Raw genomic sequence first — 21,756 nt, 5'->3', positions numbered from 1 at the left:
GATCTTTTATCTTTGTGTGTGCGTGTGTGCAGAGGGGAGACAATCAACAGGGTCGGAGAGCCGGGCCTGTGCTGACCAACGTCGGCCCTGTGCACTGCTTTTGAATGAGCTCTTCAAAAGCAGTGTTCTCATTCATTCGCCTCCACTGTTCCAGCCATGGGGGTTATTCTGCTTCGGGAATAGAATTCCAGCCTTCCACAGCTGACTCTGTCTCCTCCACGTATTTGCAGAGTGGACCCCCCCCCCCACTCTGTATCAGCAAGCATCGACCCGCAATCCATTGGCTAGTTCCAGGGGGTCGACAAAATGCGGTTCCGCCGCCGTGTGCGGCTCTTCAAGGACTGCTTCGTGACGTTTATCACGTGCATTGTGGCTCTCGAGTTTTTTGTATATCAAATTCGAAGAAAATGGCTCTTCTTGTTATCTTCGATGTCGATTCCTAGTCTAGCCCATGGCCATGGCTCTGGTTTGAGTTTGCTTCATTGCTGTACTGTATTTCATTTGTTTTGCGTTTGTCAATTTGCCGGTAACTCGGGTCACTTGCAAATTAGACTTTTCCTGGTCTTTTGTGTTCTCACCTGGTTAAACAAATAAACTTAACTTTACTTATGCACAGTAAGCAGCTCTGCTCTTGATGCAATGAGTCTACTCCACCAAGGCAGAGGGATTCAAGGGTCAGCGCCTGGTTTATAACGAGACAACGGCTGTCCCTGGCTCCAAACGGCACCCCAGTGGCTCGTCGAGCTGCCCTCTCTTCCTGGGTTCACCTGAGCGTTGAGCTGCACAGAACCGTCCTGAAAGAAGAGACTCGCTCGCAACGCCCACAGCCCGCACGCAAAGCTCCAAGGACAAACAGCTGGGACCTCGTCACCCTGTGACGGCCGATGGCCTCGCTCAAAATCATCCAGCAAGTTCTTGGGTGACTGTCCTTCCAAATGACTCATTTGATATTCCAATTCGTCACGCGTATATAGACATAGCCCCTGGGCAAGTTCTGACACACTTTCTTATTTTATCGGGTCCATGACAGGAGCATGCTAATTGCCAACCATCCCCAATGGGATCCGGTGATTGACCCTGATCCCTCTTTTGGGCTCCCGGATAGACATAGGGGTTTTTGTTCTCTATAGAGGCGGTGTGATGGGATTACCATTGTAATAGGATAAGGGGGCCCAGGGGATTTCGGGGTAGGGGAGAGAATTGACATTTAGACATAGCGGTGTCGCGGTGGCGAACCGTTAACTACCTTGCCTGGTTTCGATTTAAAGCTTTCGTGACTGCAGGGATTCATCTTCATGGTTTTTTTCGGTAAAGTCACGTAGAATGGAAATAATAAAATAATAAAAATAAAACAAAATACAATAATTCTCACGACGTTTCGGCCACAACGCAAGTAGCCGTCCTCAGGTGGAGAACAGGTCATTTCGGCCACAACCCAAGTAACCGTCCTCAGGTGGCCGAAACGTCGTGAGAATTATTTAATGTTTTATTTGTATTATTTTATTATTTCCATTCTACGTGACTTTACCGAAAAAAAAATTAAGATACCTTGCCTGATATACAGGAGGTCGTGGGTTCGATCCCGACCCTGACGCCTGCTGTATGTTTGGAGTTTGTGTGTTCTCCCCATGGTCGCGTGATTTTTCTCCGGTTCCTTCGGTTTTTCCCTCCACATTTAGAATCAACAGGCGTTTATGGTATTTGACTGCCACAAATTTCCACGTGATAAGCGACTTCGTTGAGCTATCATTTGTGTCCAGGTCGCTTCTGAAAAAAAGAGCTACACAGCTCAGTGGGCCTTACCTGGTAAAATAAAACTAACACGGAATAGGCTGACGCGACCGATATCATCCATAAGAGGTTTTTTTTGGGTTAGATCGCGTAAATATTGCTGACTGTGTCGTTAAAACCCGCCATCACCCGACACAGCCAACTAGTAAGGGTTGTCACGTAAACAGAACGTGGCCAATTCGTCACGAGTACAGCACACCGGTGTGTTGGAGAGCCAAGCCACAACATTTACAATCTGAGTACGTGGTCACCACATCTACGCCTCTATATAAGGAACGAAACAGTAAGACTTCACAAATCTGGCTGTCGCCTGATGAGGCTCGTTGTAATTACTGGCGAAACGTCGTATATTTATAAATAACGCGATCTAACCCAAAAACTTTCTTATGAATAATATTGATCGCGAAAACCTACGTGTTAAACTCGTTTATATATTTACGCGATCTAACCCCAAAAAAAACTCTATTATGGAAAATAAAACTAGTTTAGTTTTCAGGAGCCCCACACACGTGCTTGGGGAATTGTTGTGTCGCTCCTCGAGGACGAGTGCTCGGGTTCATTATTACAAACGTGTTTCTTGGGTCCAAAAGTCAACACAGGAAGGATATTACCGCCTATAAAAGTATGGGTCATACTCTGATTGCGGTATGCATTGATGCCCTGTCTCCTTCATTGGATTATGCAACGTTGCATTCTTGCGATAGTTTGGGAAAATAGTTGCCGATTGTGTTTCGCGTTGTTTCCTCTGCGAATATCAGCTCTCGTTTCTGTGATTAAGCATGCACATGCATGTCCTGTACATTCATTAACCTTTGTAGTGTTGTACGCTTGAGGTATTCCCAAACATTGACAATACCGTTCTCCACTGTTTGCCCTCTGGCTTCACGAGTTACTGATTGCACGATGTTCTTGTTTACAGTGACCCTCACGTGTCAATGTTCTGGCTGTCCCCTCCCCCCGCCTGCCTAATTGCATCGAAGCCTTAAATAAATATATAATTAGTTGGAGCCTATTGCGAAGGCTGCGAGTTTCTAAGCAAAATTCTCAAACTGCGCCGGCCGCAATGCTGGCCTCAAGGACCCGACCCACGCCATGTTATTGTGTTTGACGAGCTCACAGAACGTAAAGAATGAACACTGTGCAGGCTATTACAGCGGTCACATCAATGCAACACATGGTCCAGGTGCGAATCATTAACTGTGCACGCCGTCGTCATTGCATCCTTAGATTATATTAAACTGGCTTCCTCTCCTTCATTTGATGCGGTTCACGATTTGGTCTTCCTTTACATGTTCGCAAATGGGGCTGCTGTCAAACTCGTTGGTCTCGCCGACGTATAACGCTTTCAGCCGTGTATAATTCGCACCCTTGCAGCAATCATCGTTGGCGCAAAAAAATGTGTTTTTTCTTCTTTCTTCCCCCCTCCCTCTTCCCTATAAAAAAATACTTTTAATCGGAGCGGCACGCCGTGATGTTCCCAGTGGAAGGCGAACTAATGCCTCGGGATAGAGAGAGAGAGAGAACGAGCGCGCAGCTCCGAGCCTCGACGTCGCACAACAGAGGGCGGCTCGTCAGTTCGACGGTCGAATACGCTGCGGCTCCGCCAGCCTCTGCGTCGGGCAACGAGAGGCGTTTTAAGCCGCACTTTGAACGAAGGCTCCTGCCGCTGTGGCGTCGTGTTACGAGTGCCCGTGGTTGGCACGCACGCACGCTTGTGCTCGCGGGGGGACAGGTAGACCCACCGTCACGGTTAACATTATCTACAGTGGTCCTGGTCCTCCCATAGATCAACTTAGCCTTCAATGTGTACCTGGTGCAGTAAGTGAATATCAGCACTGGGTGGGACAAAAGCGGCATGGGCATGGTGTCGGCCACATCCACCCCCAAGCATGCCGTGTCGGCCTTAATAGGTGCTTGTTAACAGCACTTGCCCCAACAGCCCGTGTAGGCTACACAATGGATCTTTGTCTCTGTATGAGCATGCGTGTGCAGCAGTTAGTTAACTGCGCTATGAACCTGATGACATGAGTTGATTCCTGGAGCTCCCCTTGGACGACTCGGACTTAAATGAGTACCTGGCATCTTGGACTAGATTTTAGTAATTGTATTTGTCCCCAAATATGTGGCTGAGATGAGACTGAATGTCAAACGTGCGACTGCGCTTCACTCAAGTGACATGCATAAAGCCCAAGTAGAAGTTTTCACGACTGCAGTCTATCAAGATTTGAAGCTTTCGTGACTGCAAGGATTCATACTCTTAGTTCTTTCGTTAAAGTCATGTAGATTAAAAGATGAAATTAATAAAAATAAAACCATAAAAATCACGACGTTTCGGAGGCAACACAAATCTCCGTCATCAGGTGGGATCGTCACAGCCTGTTGACGGAGACTTGTGTTGCCTCTGAAACGTCGTGATTTGTATTGTTTTATTTTTATTAATTTCATTTTTTACCTACGTGACTTTACCGAAAGAACTAAGAGTATGAGTCTATCAAGAGTGCGGTTAGAATTGTAATCAGTATGCACTCGCTATCGCTCACCATTTCAGTGAAGCCACAGAAATCAAACCATCTCCCTTTTCAAACGAGCAATGGAACGGGATTCATCTCCATTCGTGACCCTGAGTCAGCCATGGAAAATATATATTGTAGTGGCATTGATTGATCATTTTCTTCATATGGGAACTGGTTGATTTGTCACAAAGCGGTGCTCACGTTATCAGCTCGGGAGGAATTGTGGACTGAGCCAACCCCGCACGGGCATTTGAACTCACAACTTTCTGATGTCAGTTGAATGCTTTGATCATAACATCAGCCGTCCAGATTGCCATTAAGGTTGTCACACTGTAGCGACGCTGCAATATATTGTACGCTTTATAAGATGCACAATAATTGTATCGATACTTTCACAAAATATCGTTAGAGTATGATTATTGCCGATCGTTTTATTTTTATCATGCTAGTTTATTTAATATTTTATTTCCTGACAACGTATATATATTTTTTTATAAACTTGTGAATGCAGTTATTATCCCATTACATCATTCTTTTGCGAAAATGTTTCCAGAGTAATTGTTGGCTTAGTGATTATAATACATAATAAATTATTGCATTTCCCTTAATTACTTATTTCACAATGAGCAGCACGTGCGATATAATAATTTTGATACATTTTAAAGTTACAATGGTGATATAAGACTTGTGGCCAACTTTGTTGAGTGAACTGCAGCACAAAAAATAATGCAAATTTTAAAAGTGATTACGATACGAGGTTTGAAGCAAACCGTCGAATCTAATTGATCACTTTTGGTTCGGAGAATTGTCCATCAGCTCACCGAAACAATAGCAATTGACACGTTAATTGTTTGCACACATGACAATTTAATTTGCTCGGCCGTGTAACTGGCGGCGCGTGACACAAATTTGGCGCGACCCCAAAATTCGATTGCGAATCACAACCAACAAAGTTAAGGGAACAAACTAATAACGTCGTACCTTTGACATTTTGTCTCGAATTGTACAGTGAGAATTGACGTCTCACTTGCGACACGTACATTTTGTGTATTATTACTGTAATACATATACAGTAAAACCTTGGATTGCGAGTAACTTGGTCTGCGAGTGTTTTGCAAGACGAGCACATTTTTTTTTTAAAATATGAATTTGATAAACGAGCGAGCGAGGTCTTGCAATACGAGTAGTACGTGCATACGCTTTGTCTGCCGAGCGTCACGTGATCACAGCTGATATACGAGTGCTTTGGATTACAAACACGTTTCCGGAACGAATTATGCTCGCAATCCAAGGTTTTACTGTATATCGTATCAATGTTTGTATACATATGTATCACTGTGTATGTATCACAGTGATGCATATGTATCATACACACGTATGCATTATACATACGCATGTATTATACATGTACCACTCTGTCCGTATCATCGTGATACATACACTGTGATGCATATGTATCTCATCAGATTATGCATACGTACCGCAGTGATACATACCCGTCACTGTGACACATACGCTATAATATTGGGAGGCGTTCACGCGCGGTGTTCCCACCTCGATGTAAGGCACCCCGGAGTGGATGGGCTGCGGGTAGTCACGCAGCAGCCGCTCCTCGTCCAGGAACTTGCCCTCGCGCCCGTTGTACGCCGGCTGGAAGAGCCCGTAGTTGAGAACATCCTTCAGGCTCTGGTTGAGGGTGCACAGGATGCGCTGCTTGGCCACCCACACGGTCGCGTTGGGGTTGAAACGCAGGCATTTCTGTAGGGCATTTGCGGGGGGGTGAGTGGGGGGGGGGGGTCGGCAGTTGGGGGGGGGGGTCGGGGGGACATGGGGGCGATAACGTCAATTTCAATCAACATCCTTTGATTAACCACGTTAGAGCCTATTAAAATTCCCCTTACATCTTTTGCGAGGGATGCTGGGTAGCGGACGAATATTTATTTGGGGAGGTCAGAGGGGCAGATGGTCACGTTTGCGAACGCTTCGTTTTCATCGGATTTCCTTTTTTTCTCCTTGAAGCCGCGTCAATGTCTCCACGACTGAAAGTGGGCGCACCGACGGAACGACGACAACGGCGAGCGCGACGCGTTTCCACCGGCTTGTCGAGGTGGTAACGTCGCACAGAGCGGTCTCCCCGCTCAAGTGAGTGCTTGGTCGCGCTCGTCACCAATGATGCCAATAGCCACGGTGGGGAACATGTCATATTCGTCCGGCTGAGGGTGTTCCCCTCAACGGTTAAAACCAACAACCTTCTCATCGAGTCCCGTGTGATTTCGATAGAGTTTATTTTGTTCAACCGCGTGGGAGCTCAAGAGACACGGACGGGTCGCGTTTAACCTGGGAACGGATGACATTGGAACGCAAGCAATGGTCACAGTTGTATAAGTACCGTACATTGTCAATAACATTGCAAGTAAAAATCTGAGATTGCATTGGCAGCAATTTAATATTAGAGGGTGTAGAAAATCACATAATCTGAGCCATCATTGCTCAGATTTTTCCACAGGACAATGAATCTTGAATTCTTACAGCGGCAATCATTTGAATTGATCGCGACGGGATGATGCATTGAGCTGAACCCTGGTCTTGGTTTTGAACTCAGAATCTTCTGATTGTAGGACGGATGCTATGCCATAGCAACATTGGCTAATTAACTTTTCTCAACAGTAATTTTGCTGTGACGGTTCCACCTGAAGACGGAGGCTTGTGTTGCCTCCGAAACGTCGTTATTTAATTTATTTGTTCTCTTTTTAACCTACGTGACTTTACCGAAAAAAACAAAGAGTATGTATCCTTGCAGTCACGAAAGCTTCAAATCTAGAATACCCTGTCTTAGTCACAGTGCAAACACTTTACATTATTGTACATTGCGTGTGTTTGTTCCTCATGACAACTGCCACATATCATCGGACAATATTGTACAACATGTATCAGTAGTAAAAAAAAATTGGGCCATGTTGGGGAAAAAAATATATAAATGCACGGTATGTTAGAAAGTGAAGTGATATGTAGGGTAATGATAGTTTTGTAACATTTAAAAACAAAGTGTAATTTTAAAGGTCCCCATTATAAAATGAGTTAATATTTTAGAAGGAAATCATTGACATAAAATAGCTACCCTGCACAGTGGTTATATGCCTGGAACAGTGAAATATCTGCATCAACTCTGTCGACATGAAATCTAGTTCAAGGTAAAAAAATAGATACCGTAAACTTTTTTTTTGACGGACCGTTCTGAGGGACCGTGGAGGGAAAAGGAGGCTAATGCTTATGTCAGGATAATGAGGCAGGACTTATGAGGTCCTGGGTTCAAGCCCCAGGCAAGCAAAGCCAGAAAATATATATTTTCAAGGGTCTGGATATTCCGTGCAGAATTTGTGGCTCGAAGCTTAGTTGCTGCAAAGGTGGTTTGCAAAAAGTTTGCAATTGCATAGAATGACACACAGCGCTATATTTACACACATATTTAATGTACCCTGTTCCATTTAACTGGCCAAAAAACATGTTTCTGGGAAAATAATGCCTTTGTGTTGAACAATTGCCACTCAATGTTATCAGGTTAAAGCACTATAACCTTGGCACTGAACTGTATTTATGTATTTTTTGTGGGGCATTTAATTAACACAATACACTGGTTACGAGTAAAATTGATCAAATATCTTCATCATCCAAACAAGGATGGCAGTGGATAAATTTGCGTGAAAGCTCAAGCATGTGCAGTGGAGTGTGGCTACATGCACGTTTGCAATTACATTTAGTAGGAGAAAACAGGAACAACATGGACGACAGAACATATGCAGGTTAAGTGTATGTATGGACTTCTTTGGCACTGTACATAGCCAACCGTGTTCATCTCAACGCTCGTAATACACGATTGTGACCGTTGAGAAAAGTAAATTGGCTTGGGCAGGACACGTCGCGAGAAGAAACGATTGCGGGCGGTCGAGACTAACGACGGAGTGGCAGCCAAAGTAGGGAACTCGCCCGAGACGACGTCAAATGTGGAGCAGGGGGCGATGAAACCAGCTCATGAGCAGGTTCAATCGTTGCATCGTAGGACTATGAGAAAGGTGACGGCTTGAGGATGATAGATGATGCCACGGTGGTGAGATGTTAACTACCTCTCCTGGTATCCAGGAGGTCGTGGGTTCAAACACGACCCTGACACCTATTGATTTGGAGTTTGATTGTCTTCCTCTCTCCCCGTGGTCACGTGGATTTTTCTCCAGGTCTTCTGCCCCCCCCCCCCCCCCCATATTTATAAAGGTGGCTGCTATAAATGTCCACATGATGAGCTACTTCGTTGAGTTATAATTTGTGATAGCCAGGTCACTTCTGACAAAGAGCCATATAGCTCAGTGGGCCTGACCTGGTAAAAAGAAGAAACATATTTAGATGATGACTGTTGATGATATATTTGATTGTAAAGTAAAAGCGGCATTCTGCGTATGCAGATAGGCATTGGATGGCTTGCTGCGAAGGAAGTTTTCATGGATTTGAAGTTTACATAAATTTGATGGTTTGTACTCCACCATCATCGAGTTTATTATTTTGAGGACACTGAGAGTGCTGTCTGTTACAAAGTGGATATAGAAGATCCTGACGTCAATGGAAAGACTATGTCAGCTTACGCTCTTCTGGGAATTCCAATAAATTTGTTTTGATCCCTGTTCAGATAAGCACAGGACTGGTGTTCATCAGCATATGTAAACCAGTGGTGGTGCCAATTCCATATTTATATGGCAGTTGCCATAAAAAACGTGGAATAACCACTGTTTATGGCATGCAAAGTGGCATTCGTTTTATCTATCCCAGAGGGATGATAGGCTGACTTCAATCTCCGAATGATGATTTGTACTTGCGACCTCAGACCACAAAGTTCCAATCGACTGGATATGCAAAGTCACATGTTTATAGCCTCTAAGGCAGTGGTGAGAGCAAAGCCAATGTAACCTCACCAATGGATTTCCTCCATGAATCATGATTCATATTCGCCTTGGCGTGTGTTACAGTATTATATGTTTCGTTTGTGGGTGTGCATGTCTGCAATTCTTTTGGGATTCGCAAGATTAAGTGAATGCTTAAGCAAATAAATAGATAAGCTACATCTGCTGCTTCAAGGAAGAATATCCTGCTTCTCAGCAGGAGGATTTAGGTGAAAATGGAACACGCTACAGATGGGAAACTCGACATGCAATCCCGTAAATATGTTGCGCTTATGAAATCCAAACAATAATTTGCACTTTTGCATTTGACAATAAAGTTACAATTGTTGTGGCTAGAACTGCATGACACATTCAATTAAAGCATCATAAACCCGGTGTGAACCGTGGAGTTCTAAATGAAAGTCATTTCCCATTTTGGACAGCGGGTCACAGGCTTCATGATCTGCTCACACATTCAGAATATCTGGAATCATTCCAGATAGTAGGTTTCACGGAATAAGTAACTGGCTTGAATTTAGCCTACACGCACACGCAATTGAATACTCACATTAACGCCACATGCAGCGTAAATTACGCTATGGCAGTGTTTTTTAAGTTTTAGTTGGGTAATGTATTCAGCAATGTTCTTTTGTAAAAATAATAATAATAGTTTAACGTGTAGAGAACCCATTGCCCTGCAATGGAAAATACGCGATGGCTTTCATTTGCATGCTCTTCTTATAATGCTGTACTCAGAGCACTCAAAGTAATCAGATTTTTTACACAATAAAATGAAAAGATAATACATATTATAAGGTGTTTTTATTTAATTTAGGATGGAAATAATACTCTGGCGAAAGAATGGTATTAATAGAAGGATAAATGAAAAATATTCTTAGGTTTTTTCGGTAAAGTCACATAGACCTACGTGACTTTACCGAAAAAACCTAAGAATATGAATCCTTGCAGTCACGAAAGCTTCAAATCTAGAATAAATGAAAAAGTTAGAACAATTTTAAATGATAACTTTGGAGCTTTCGTGACTGCAGGAATTATTCTTTGGTTCTTTCGGTAAAGTCACGTATAAAGACTTTACCGAAAGAACCAAAGAATAATTTTAAATGAACCGTGGTCAATCTTATGTATTCTTTATTCCTATCTCTTCGGTGTCGCCACCCATTAAACATCTTCCAGAAAAAGCACCTTTAGCCGGTTATCCAGCTACTTTCGGTGGCAACGATCTGCAGCAGCCACTAGCAACAAAGTCGTTATTGTCGGGGAGGAGCGGAGCCCAGCCAGCAGCCAGCGAGGAAACTCGAGGCATTGATTATTTTGACGATTAAAATGAAGTGGTTAGCAAAGTGGACAATTTACAACTGCAGTGTATTCTTGAAATTGAGTGATGTGACTGGCACTAGATTTAGATTTTTGTAGTGAATTGCAGTAGTGTAGATATGCAATGTGCACTGTACTAATATCTGTCCACGAACCAAATCTTTCCCTCACAGTATTTGGACCTGTCCTCAGCCTTGAATGCACACGACATGGTGTGCATTCATCAGCACTGATGATACAATTCCTGGCCATGCACGTCACCCACATCACATGGTATGTGGACCTGGTGTGTGCCTCCTCAAGGTTCGCTAAGCATAATATAAATGCTCTTGTACGGTATTTTCAATATCAGCGGTGGAAACATCACATCAGTTGGCAATGGCCCATACGGGTTTCACCGATAGGACTTGCTCGGACAGTCAACAAGGTTCACCAGATTATCTTCGTCTTCATCACATTGAATCCCATAAAAAAGTGTCCATTACAAAATGCTAAGACTAAATGTATAGGGTTATACTAAATGTAATAACGTAGATCTTCCTAACCAAAAACAAATTTCTTATTAAGATTCAATAACAGGAATTTACTTACGATGTCCTCAAAACAATGACAATTCCTGAAAATGAAGGTTGATATGCATTTTTGTTTTAAGTTTACCCAGAAAAGACTCACTGAGCATCAAGAATAATTTCAAGCTGAATCTTGCACACGATGATTGGCCCAATTCAATTTTGAGCACAGAAGGAAGCCAATGTGCCTGGAGAAATCCCACATAACTGAGTCGTTAACACTCATTCTGTATATTAAAGTGTGGTCATATGTGAGATGTTTTTCCGCAGTTTAAATTGTGAAAAGTAAAACAATATATATCTGGTGTCAGTAGCTGAAAAAGAAATCGATCGTAAAAGTAGATTTCTTTAAAGTTTTCCAATTTTCAAAGAAAGAATGAGAATGATCGTCACATCATTCACCCTCTACAACTCTCCCCAAGCTTCCATAACTGTGCGTTGTGTTGATCTTTTCTCAGAGTCTGTCTCTGGCCCCAAAATTAAAACCGTATTGCATTTTCAATGGCACAAGTTAATCTGGCCACACTACTTTGCATTATATTTTTGTGCAATAAATTTGGATTCAGATAGGGAAGGTCAACAATGGATGCATTCTTTGCACTGAGAAGAGTATTAATGGAGAAGTTCAGAGATAAGAGACGGGACCTGTATATGGTGTTTATTGATCTAGAGAAAGCGTACGACAGGGTGAATGGAGAGCTCACCTGGTGGTGTATGAGAAGAAGAGGTACTCCTGAGGTATATGTCCGGCTGATCCGGGATATGTATGAAGGAGGGAAAATGCATGTGCAAAGCAGCTTGTGGAGTGTCGGAGAGCTTTCAAGTCAAGCAAGGTTCCACCCTGAGCCCCTTCCTGTTCATCCTGGTGCTGGACAGACTTATGAGAGATATTCAGAGGGAGCCTCCCTGATGTAGGCTGTTTGCTGATGACATTGTACTATGTGGTGAAAGCAGAGGGGTAGTGGAAGATGATTTGAAGTTCTGGGTGTAAAAGTTTGAAGGGAATGGGTTGAGGATCAGTCGGACAAAGACTGAGTATATGGTGGCAAATTCCAGTGGAAATAAAGCAGAAGGAGGATTGCAAATTGGAAGTGACCAGTTAATGAAGACGAACGAGTTTAAGTACCTGGGTACAATGATCTGTGCTGATGGATCACGAGAAGGAGAGATGAGAACAAGAACAAGGGCTGGATGGCTGAAATGGCGGGAGATGACCGGTGTTGTGTGCGATAAGCGGGTCCCAGTTTGGTTGAAGGGAAAAGTGTGTAGTGTATAGTGTAGTGTATAGTACACGAGGGTGGTGAGGCCGCTGCTGTTGTATGGGGCCGAGTGCTGGGGCACAAGAAAGAGGGAGGGACCAAGTTACGTCAGTCACAGAGATGAGGATGTTGCGGTGGATGTTGGGTTTACCAAGGAAGGACAGGGTGAGAAATAAAGAAGTGATAGGAAGGCTCAAGGTGGTAGAAATCACAGAGAAGATGGGAGAATAAAGGCTGGTGTGGTTCGGTCATGTGGAGAGACAGCAGGCAAATTATGTGGGTCAGAAGTTACAAGTGATGCAAGTGGAAGGAAAGAGATCAAGAGGAAGGCAGAAGAAGAGGTTGGGTGATGTGGTGCAATCGGACCGTGGTGGCCCGAGGAGTGGAAAGAGAGATGACGCAGGGCAGCGTGGAGAAGGTTGGCAAGGACAGCGGACCGCACATGAATGTGACAAACGCGTGGAAGAAGAAAATTGACATACGCGAGGCAATTTTCGGAATAACGTCACCCGCAACGCCTGGCACCGCGACCCAATGGCGTTGCCAGCAGCCAGTGCGCTATGATGACTAATTTTGCAATACTCTATAGTATCCACCAACTATACGTCCATCTCCCTCCTCATCTCCATCCATCCTCTCCACAATGCAGCTCCGGCGTAGTTACAAGTAAGAAATACTGTATTTCTTTATTTTCATTTTTATTTTATTGGAAGTACATTAGAGTTTACATGATTTTGTTGTTAATTTAAAGTATTATATTGTGTGTACATGTCTTGTATTGATATAGGCTAGGATAATATAGGCAATTATGTCTGCGAGTGTGAGTGAAATCCCCTAACCCCCTCCTTTACCATTATTTCTTATGGGAAAATTGCTTTTGACATACAGTGAGGGAAAAAAGTATTTGATCCCCTGCTGATTTTGTACGTTTGCCCACTGACAAAGAAATGATCAGTCTATAATTTTATTGGTAGGTTTATTTGAACAGTGAGAGACAGAATAACAACAACAAAATCCAGAGAAACGCATGTCAAAAATGTTATAAATCGATTTGCATTTTAATGAGGGAAATAAGTATTTGACCCCTCTGCAAAACATGACTTAGTCCTTGGTGGAAAAACCCTTGTTGGCAATCACAGAGGTCAGACGTTTCTTGTAGTTGGCCACCAGGTTTGCACACATCTCAGGAGGGATTTTGTCCCACTCCTCTTTGCAGATCCAAGTCAATAAGGTTTTGAGGCTGATGTTTAGCAACTCGAACCTTCAGCTCCCTCCACAAATATTCTATGGGATTAAGGTCTGGAGACTGGCTAGGCCACTCCAGGACCTTAATGTGCTTCTTCTTGAGCCACTCCTTTGTTGCCATGGCCGTGTGTTTTGGGTCATTGTCATGCTGGAATACCCATCCACGACCCATTTTCAATGACCTGGCTGAGGGAAGGAGGTTCCCACCCAAGATTTGACGGTACATGGCCCCGTCCATCGTCCCTTTGATGCGGTGAAGTTGCCCTGTCCCCTTAGCAGAAAAACACCCCCAAAGCATAATGATTCCACCCCATGTTTGACGGTGGGGATGGTGTTCTTGGGGTCATAGGCAGCATTCCTTCTCCTCCAAACACGGCGAGTTGAGTTGATGCCAAATAGCTCCATTTTGGTCTCATCTGACCACAACACTTTCACCCAGTTGTCCTCTGAATCATTCAGATGTTCATTGGCAAACTTCAGACGGGCATGTATATGTGCTTTCTTGAGCAGGGGGACCTTGCGGGAGTTGCAGGATTTCAGTCCTTCCCGGCGTAGTGTGTTACCAACTGTTTTCTTGGTGACTATGGTCCCAGCTGCCTTGAGATCATTGACAAGATCCTCCCGTGTAGTTTTGGGCTGATTACTGACCGTTCTCATGATCATTGCAACTCCACGAGGTGAGATCTTGCATGGAGCACCAGGCCGAGGGAGATTGACAGTTCTTTTGTGCTTCTTCCATTTGCGAATAATCACACCAACTGTTGTCACCTTCTCACCAAGCTGCTTGGCGATGGTCTTGTAGCCCATTCCAGCCTTGTGTAGATCTACAATCTTGTCCCTGACATCCTTGGAGAGCTCTTTGGTCTTGGCCATGGTGGAGAGTTTGGAATCTGATTGATTTCTTCTGTGAACAGGTGTCTTTTATACAGGTAACAATCTGAAATTAGGAGCACTCCCTTTAAGAGTGTGCTCCTAATCTCAGCTCGTTACCTGTAAAAAAGACACCTGGGAGCCAGAAATCTTTCAGATTGAGAGGAGGTCAAATACTTATTTCCCTCATTAAAATGCAAATCAATTTATAACATTTTTGACATGCGTTTTTCTGGATTTTGTTGTTGTTATTCTGTCTCTCACTGTTCAAATAAACCTACCATTAAAATTATAGACTGATCATTTCTTTGTCAGTGGGCAAATGTACAACATCAGCAGGGGATCAAATACTTTTTTCCCTCACTGTACGTGATTTTGAGATACGCACGCTTTTCCAGGAACACATCAATCGTGTATCTTAAAAAGTGCTTGTATGTTGCATATAATTTTCGTCAATAATACCAAACGGATTCTCACAATTGTACACATGTATCATTAGCATAACTATAGATTCGAATCAATAATCAAAGTATTAATTATTCTTTACTTGCGCCATTAAAAAAAACATCAGCATTGGGAAGATTAAAGGTGTGACTGGGGACAACAACCCATCGTGCATTGCAACGGCCTCAAAAGGTGCTCGCTCAGAGCACGTGTCCCAACAGTCTCTCTGTAAGGTTAATTGGGGAATCTTTGTCTTCGTGTGAACAGGTGATGTGTATAGGTGTGTGTGTGTGTGTGCTTGCGTGTGCGCCTGCGTTCACTTTTTATGAATAATGGAATGGAGCCAAAGTGACATTTAACTATTAGTTGTGCCTGCGTGCCCTTTGGCCTGGCCGTCAGTTTTTAACAGGCAGTGCAAGCAGCCCATACGATGGCCATGTATTGAATTTTACACTGAACAGAAAAAAAAGTCATTTTGTTTCCTTTGACAGGTGGCCTTTAACAAAGTGAAATGCTACGCTCGGGGTGTGCACTGGATGCGAAGGGCTCTCCTGGTGCCTGGTTTTAGCTCCCCCCCCCCCCCAAAAAAAAAAGACCCACCAAGTGACTACCGCCAAAGCAAAACAAAGTTCGTTTTCTGGCGGTGGTGGTGCACGGCAGAAATAATACAGATTAAACACGTGCATCAATAACACCGCTGCCTAAAAAAAAATGGCCATTGGCCCGGAACATCGCTTGTAGTTGCAGGAACTGACCTGGTCGCTCAGTGGTCGAGTGAGCAGCTCACAATTGGAATGTTGTGAGTTCAAATACAGGTGGGGGGAGGGGGTGTCACTCAGCCCATCATCCCTCGTCGTCGCCCCCTATGGAACTCATCATAGCAACCTTTAAATTAACTCAAATCTGCCCCCTCCCCCAGATAGCTGGAGAAACCGTCACTGGGCTGTCGTCATCCTCAAAGTCATCTTAAACAAATCCTCAGATTGCTTAAAGGACCAATTTGTTCCGCTAACTCCCCCCAGTAGCCTCAGAAGTGAATCCTGATACCGATAAAAAAAAATAGCTCAAACATTGTTTGGTAACAAGTCCATCCGCGTTGCTGCTCCACGTTTCTGGAATACCCTTGCCGCTCATCTACAGCTCGGTTCCCTACCTTCACTGTCCCTCTTTATGGCCCTATTAGACCCAAAAACAGAGCTTACTCCCATCTGTACATACCCTTTTTTTCTTGGCACCTCTTGCGCCCACATATGTGCAGTCTTTTTTCCGATTTGCGCCTGTGTCCCTGTTAGACTAAAATATAACTTTCTTGCACCTGTACTGAATCATTTTCGGTGCCTCTTGCGCTCATATTATATTTACACTGGATTTTTTGGTTTGTTCCCGATTCGCGTGCGTTTTTCGTTCACGGCCATTAAATGCATCGTTTATTACTTGTGCAATATTCCTTAAAGGACCCTGTACTCGTTATCTGCAATCTCGACGATGTTTTTGTCCGTGTGTTTTTGTTGCTGCTGCTGTGCTCACGTACAACAACGGGATCTCGCTGTGAAAATAACCTGGCAACTGGCTAAACAGGATTGTCCGTGTAAGAAATCAAATAAACTCCAGGGTCAATAAAAGTCAACAGTCCTCAACAGAGATTCCCCCCTCCATAGGAATGAATAATTTCCCCCACTGGTTCAGGACTGTCAACACCAGATGAGCACCATCTCAATGCTCATTTGGGCAGGAAATCACTTTGACTTTTTGGACTTTCGATCAGAGTGCAATTTTGCACGTATGAGTGCAATTAAAATAAGTAATACAAATGTCATTTATTTATCCGAGTAAGCGTTAATGAGTGGGCAGTAACCGGAAGCACCCACAATTCAATGCTCCAAACAAACGGGTAAACAAAACCCATTTGCAGGACGACTATATACCGGTCCCACCGTACTGCCCAGCTGGCTTGAGAATGTTTCCGAATCTGCGTGGTCCACAAACACGTGTCTCCAAAGCGCTAAACATTATGGGCATGGGCCACCAGGCACGCCTTGTACTGAATGGAGTGTCAGACTTCTGGCAATGTGCGTCGATGATCCTCGAGTCTATTTTTAAAACCTTGCACTGTTTTTATAATGAAATGCAATATTCACGTCATGCACGTACACTGTTGTTCTGGAAACATCATGAAATAATAGAGGCCAATTTGAGCTCTCATTTCTTGTGTTGCGGTTTCACTGTGACACTGAGATGGACACAGAGGGGGGACAGAAAATACTGAAGAACTGTGCGCCCAATGCAAGTTGATATAGAGGAAATAAAATGTCTATATCGATAATATTCAATACTCCCTTCATAAGGAGGAAACGTAATATTTGCACAATTTTAGGAGCCCCACGTAAAACGTGTAGACATTCAATGTGCATAAATCATTGTAATCAGACACTGCTAACACGTTAAGTGAATCACATAGTTTAGCATTATATTAAAAGCTTTCTCACACTATAAAGCCATCAAACTCCAGTTGTAAGCAGCTCCACTGAGGAGTGGTCTTGACGGGCATGCGCCATCGTGACTGAGTGGTGGTAGCGCAAATGTCGCGTAATCCAACACGTGTATCGAGGCAGAGAGGGTCGATGGATTGTAAAACATGTTGTAAATATCTCGTCCCATGGACGTCGAGGAGGTGCCGTATCCTGGCTCGCCAGGAGAAAGTAGTACAACGAGTGGACTCGTCGTTATCTGTTTCCATCTGTAAGGGAGATGGAGTTTGATTTGAAGCTTTCGTGGCTGCAGGAATTACTCTTTGGTTCTTTCGGTAAAGTCACGTAGAAAAACAATAATTAAAATAATAGAATACGACGTTTTGATTGCAACACAAGCAACCGTCATTAGGTCGAACTAAATTTGAGAGAGAGACAAAACACAGACACGGAGACACACAGACAGACACACAAGCAGAGAGAGACAACACAGAGACACAGAGAGAGAGAGAGACACACACAACATAGTGTGTCTATCTTCTTGGTTCTTTCGGTAAAGTCACGTAGAAGGGAAATAATACAAATAAAACATAATAAAATAATGATTTTATAATATTTTATTTTATTATATAATTTTATTATATTATATTACTATATTTTATCATTATTATATTATATCATGTTTTATTTTTATTATTTTATTATTTCCCTTCTACGTGACTTTACCGAAAGAACCAAGAAGATGAATCCCTGCAGTCACGAATGCTTTAAATCGAAATAGTGTGTCTATGTTGTGTTGCAATCGAAACGTCGTATTCTATTATTTAATTTGTTTTCTTTCTACGTGACTTTACCGAAAGAACCAAAGAGAGAGATAGAGCGTTGCTTCGCTTGCTTGCGCGGGTTTTCTCTGGGTGCTGTGCTTTCCTCCCACTCGTATAATATGCACAATTGGTTGAAAATGTCTTAAAATAAAAATAAAACACTAATGTAGAACCCTCTTGAAAAATAGTCCCGCGACTCAGTGTGGCATCCCTGGGTAGATTACTAATTCTTATATTACAGTAATACATGATGCAATGCATTCCCTTCCCCACATTATGGACCTCAGACTTGGTCAATTGTACTTTGATAACCAGGAATAAAAAAAAATTATGAAATGCAATGATTGAATATATAGGTAGTCCCCGAGTTACGATGGTCCGACTTACGATATTTCGATCTTACGATGGCGATAGCGATACGACAAAATTGCCATCAGCAACCTAACATCGTTAAAGTATGCAGACGATGGACAGAATCTTGGTGAGTACAGCACAATATGATACGTTACGATATGTTCAATGCATGTATGATACGTAGCTTTAGCGATTTCATTTTAAGGTTACAATGATACGTACGATACGTTCAATGCATGTTAAACGTTTTTATAGCAGATAGGATTGTTTCCTGAAAAAACTTTCTATTAAATTGCAGTTCATATAGGTAGGCTAAGAATTTACCTCGTTTTTTTTACTTTACATTTCACTGTGCAATACAGTATTGTAATTAATAAATACATACAGTATATAGTTTATACAGTACGGTACTGTAAATTGGTCTGTTTTGCTAAATTATCAACATTCTTTAAGACTCCTAGGTAGGCGAGGCCATCTTCGACTTACGATATTCTCGACTTACGATGGGGTCGTCGTAACGCATCTCCATCGTAAGTAGAGGACTACCTGTATATCAATCCACTGCTGTGTTGGTCATAGTGTCTTTGATCATCCTTCACCATACTGGTCTGTGCGTTGAGTGATGGGGTTCTGATATCCCTCTCCGTTGATGTCAGCCATGGCCAGGAATCAATTCTTAGCCTACCTATATGAACTGCAATTTAATAGAAAGTTTACCAGCTTCATAGTGCAGTGCTCTGACCACTGTGCCAGTGCACCACCAACGACTTCAGAATGATATGTAAAATCTGCAATATAATGCGATCTGCCAATTGATAGCTCAGTCAAAGTGTATCAAGATAGGTCAGTCAGAATATTTCCATATTCATGCAGGCAATGGGGCGGCACTAATCTGGGTTCATGGTTCTGAGCCAGCGTTCTAAATTAGACATTCCCATGGCGAGAGCCAACCCGTGATTTCAGCATGATCACTGTTGACATGCCACAGACGCAGAACTCATTTTACAAACACATGATGGATGACGGGCTGAGTTAATCCCTATCCGGGTCCTGAACTTGTCAACCTTCTGATTGTGAGTTGAAGGCTCTAACAGCAGCAAAACCGATCTGGATAGAACTAATAAAACACAGGGTAAAACGTTCAATATGCTGGCTTACATGTATAAACAATATCCACAAAGGCAGTAAACACTATATGCTGGCATGTCCACCACATCACTGCAAACCGCCTGCCATAAATTTGAAGTATTCTTCCTAAAAAAGGCATTTTGAGTACAAATGCCAATACAAGTTTAAGTCAAGCTTTGAAAACTGAAGACCAGTCACGTGGGATATCGTTGGCGTTAGAGTGAAGCCACAAGCCATGAACTTCCCTGCAAACACAAGCCCAGGCTGCAGAGGGCTGTTGTTGAGTGGCACGTCAGCTTCCCTAGTAAAATAGCCATCGCTGAGAAACTCTCTGTGTCCAAAGTGTAGAGTCATAACGATGCTGGTTCTCGTAACAATATGTTCACTGATCTCCAGCCAGAGTTAGATTCAATAACTAATGCAAACATCCCCACGCCAAAATTTGTGAACGACCAATGTTGGATTTGGAGTAAAGTATAAGCAATCATCAGCCATGGCCAATCCACTGCTGCCTGAAGCCCTCCCAAAGCCACCACCGCCACACCTCTCATTATCCTGCAATGTAACAATCCACTTAGCACGTGCGCATGAACTGATTTCATCGCTCCATCTCTTAGTTGCGCGTTCTCTCTGGAGGCATTCCATTTTTTTCGTGGCATGTGTAGTGAGCCCAAAATTCGAGGGAGAGCCGGCACTTGAGGCAACACTTTTATTTAACAAATAACTCAATACAAGGTCCCTAACACAAAGGGGTAACGGCCCCTTACACCCGCTACCTGGGGGGGTATGGCCTCCAGGCTATCGTGCCGCCTAACACTGGGGCCCACTCTACACTCAGCCCTCCGGCTAGGGGCCCTAGGGGAGGCTATTCTGACCCGACCCAGCCAAGGTCCTCTAGTCCCGGCCACTGGCCCACTCAGTCCCGGCCCTTAGAAGGGCAGCGGGTCTGGGAGTCCCAGGGTCCTACTCTAAGCCCGGTTTTCAGTCTTCGGCTTCGGGGCGACTGCAGAACCCGTTCAAGGGTCCGGCTTTTATATACCCTCTAGGGCAGGGGTCAGGAACCTTTTGAGTGGGAGAGCCATAAAAGCCAAATATTTCTACATATCTTTCATTGAGAGCCATATAGTATTTTTAACGTATAATAAATTAAATATGTCTTACTTTTAATGCGACTTCTGGTCACGGGACCCGTGACCCGTGAAATTTATCTTCAAAACTAATTTCTGTTTACTTTAAAAAGACACAGTATTATTAAGCAATATCACAAGTATTTAAAATCAGTTCCAAACTGATTATTTTTTTTCAACTCAAAATTGTCTGGGAGCCATATGCCGTCACCAGAAGAGCCATATATGGCTCGCGAGCCATAGGTTCCCGACCGCTGCTCTAGGGTCTCTCCATCCCTGGCCACGCCTCCCTTCCAGAATGTTCTAGGGGATCCTGGAATATTCTCCCAGCCCCCCTTTTGGGGTCTGGGGAATCCTAGCGGCCCACATACCACCCCCTGCTGACGTATGTCTTCTACTGCAGGTAAGTTACCACAGTCTGTTCATGGCGCTACACATGTAAATAACAATTTGACAACAATGATTTGTACCTCTTTGTTGGATGAAGGCCTGCCATGCAGGTTTTCCCGTGGAGGTTGCTTGACCACGACACTAGTCAGTACCAAGCTTCAGCGTGTACAACATTCTCTGGAATGTGCTGTACAGGTACTACAAGATCCGACCATGCCAATTCCAGTGCACACCGAGCTGCATTAGCTTCCAGGTCGCACTCATTACAAACAAAGTGCTTGCGACAAAAGAACAACGATACCGGTCACCCTTACAGCAGCGGCTTTTGGCTCACCATCGAACAAAGACGGTCAATGCATCGATTGCTTTCAGATGCGCTTATGTGGTCGTCTGGAACGCTCTTCCTTCTGATACCCACTTTTAAATCTAGTTTGAGAACTAATTTCTTTAGAACTGTTCTTTTGAGCTTCGTTTGTTGTCCTTCCCCCGCACCTCCAATTAGCACGGTTGGCTA

General features: G+C 43.6%; 1 protein-coding gene across 4 annotated transcripts in view; it reads right to left on the bottom strand.

Moving 5' to 3' along the window:
* The window catches only part of LOC133351440 (SH3 and multiple ankyrin repeat domains protein 3-like), a 631,852-nt gene that overhangs the window by 431,031 nt on the left and 179,065 nt on the right, over positions 1-21,756 (bottom strand). For all 4 annotated transcript variants that reach the window (XM_061566655.1, XM_061566657.1, XM_061566656.1 and 1 more), the window contains one exon: positions 5,859-6,062. In XM_061566655.1, coding sequence (XP_061422639.1) covers positions 5,859-6,062 — 204 coding nt within the window. The remainder of the gene's footprint in view (positions 1-5,858; positions 6,063-21,756) is intronic.

The sequence above is a fragment of the Lethenteron reissneri genome, chromosome 37, assembly GCF_015708825.2.
Source record: "Lethenteron reissneri isolate LAM-NWPU_2019-01 chromosome 37, ASM1570882v1, whole genome shotgun sequence".
Lineage (NCBI taxonomy): Eukaryota > Metazoa > Chordata > Hyperoartia > Petromyzontiformes > Petromyzontidae > Lethenteron > Lethenteron reissneri.
This window is presented reverse-complemented; position numbering and strand designations above follow the sequence as displayed.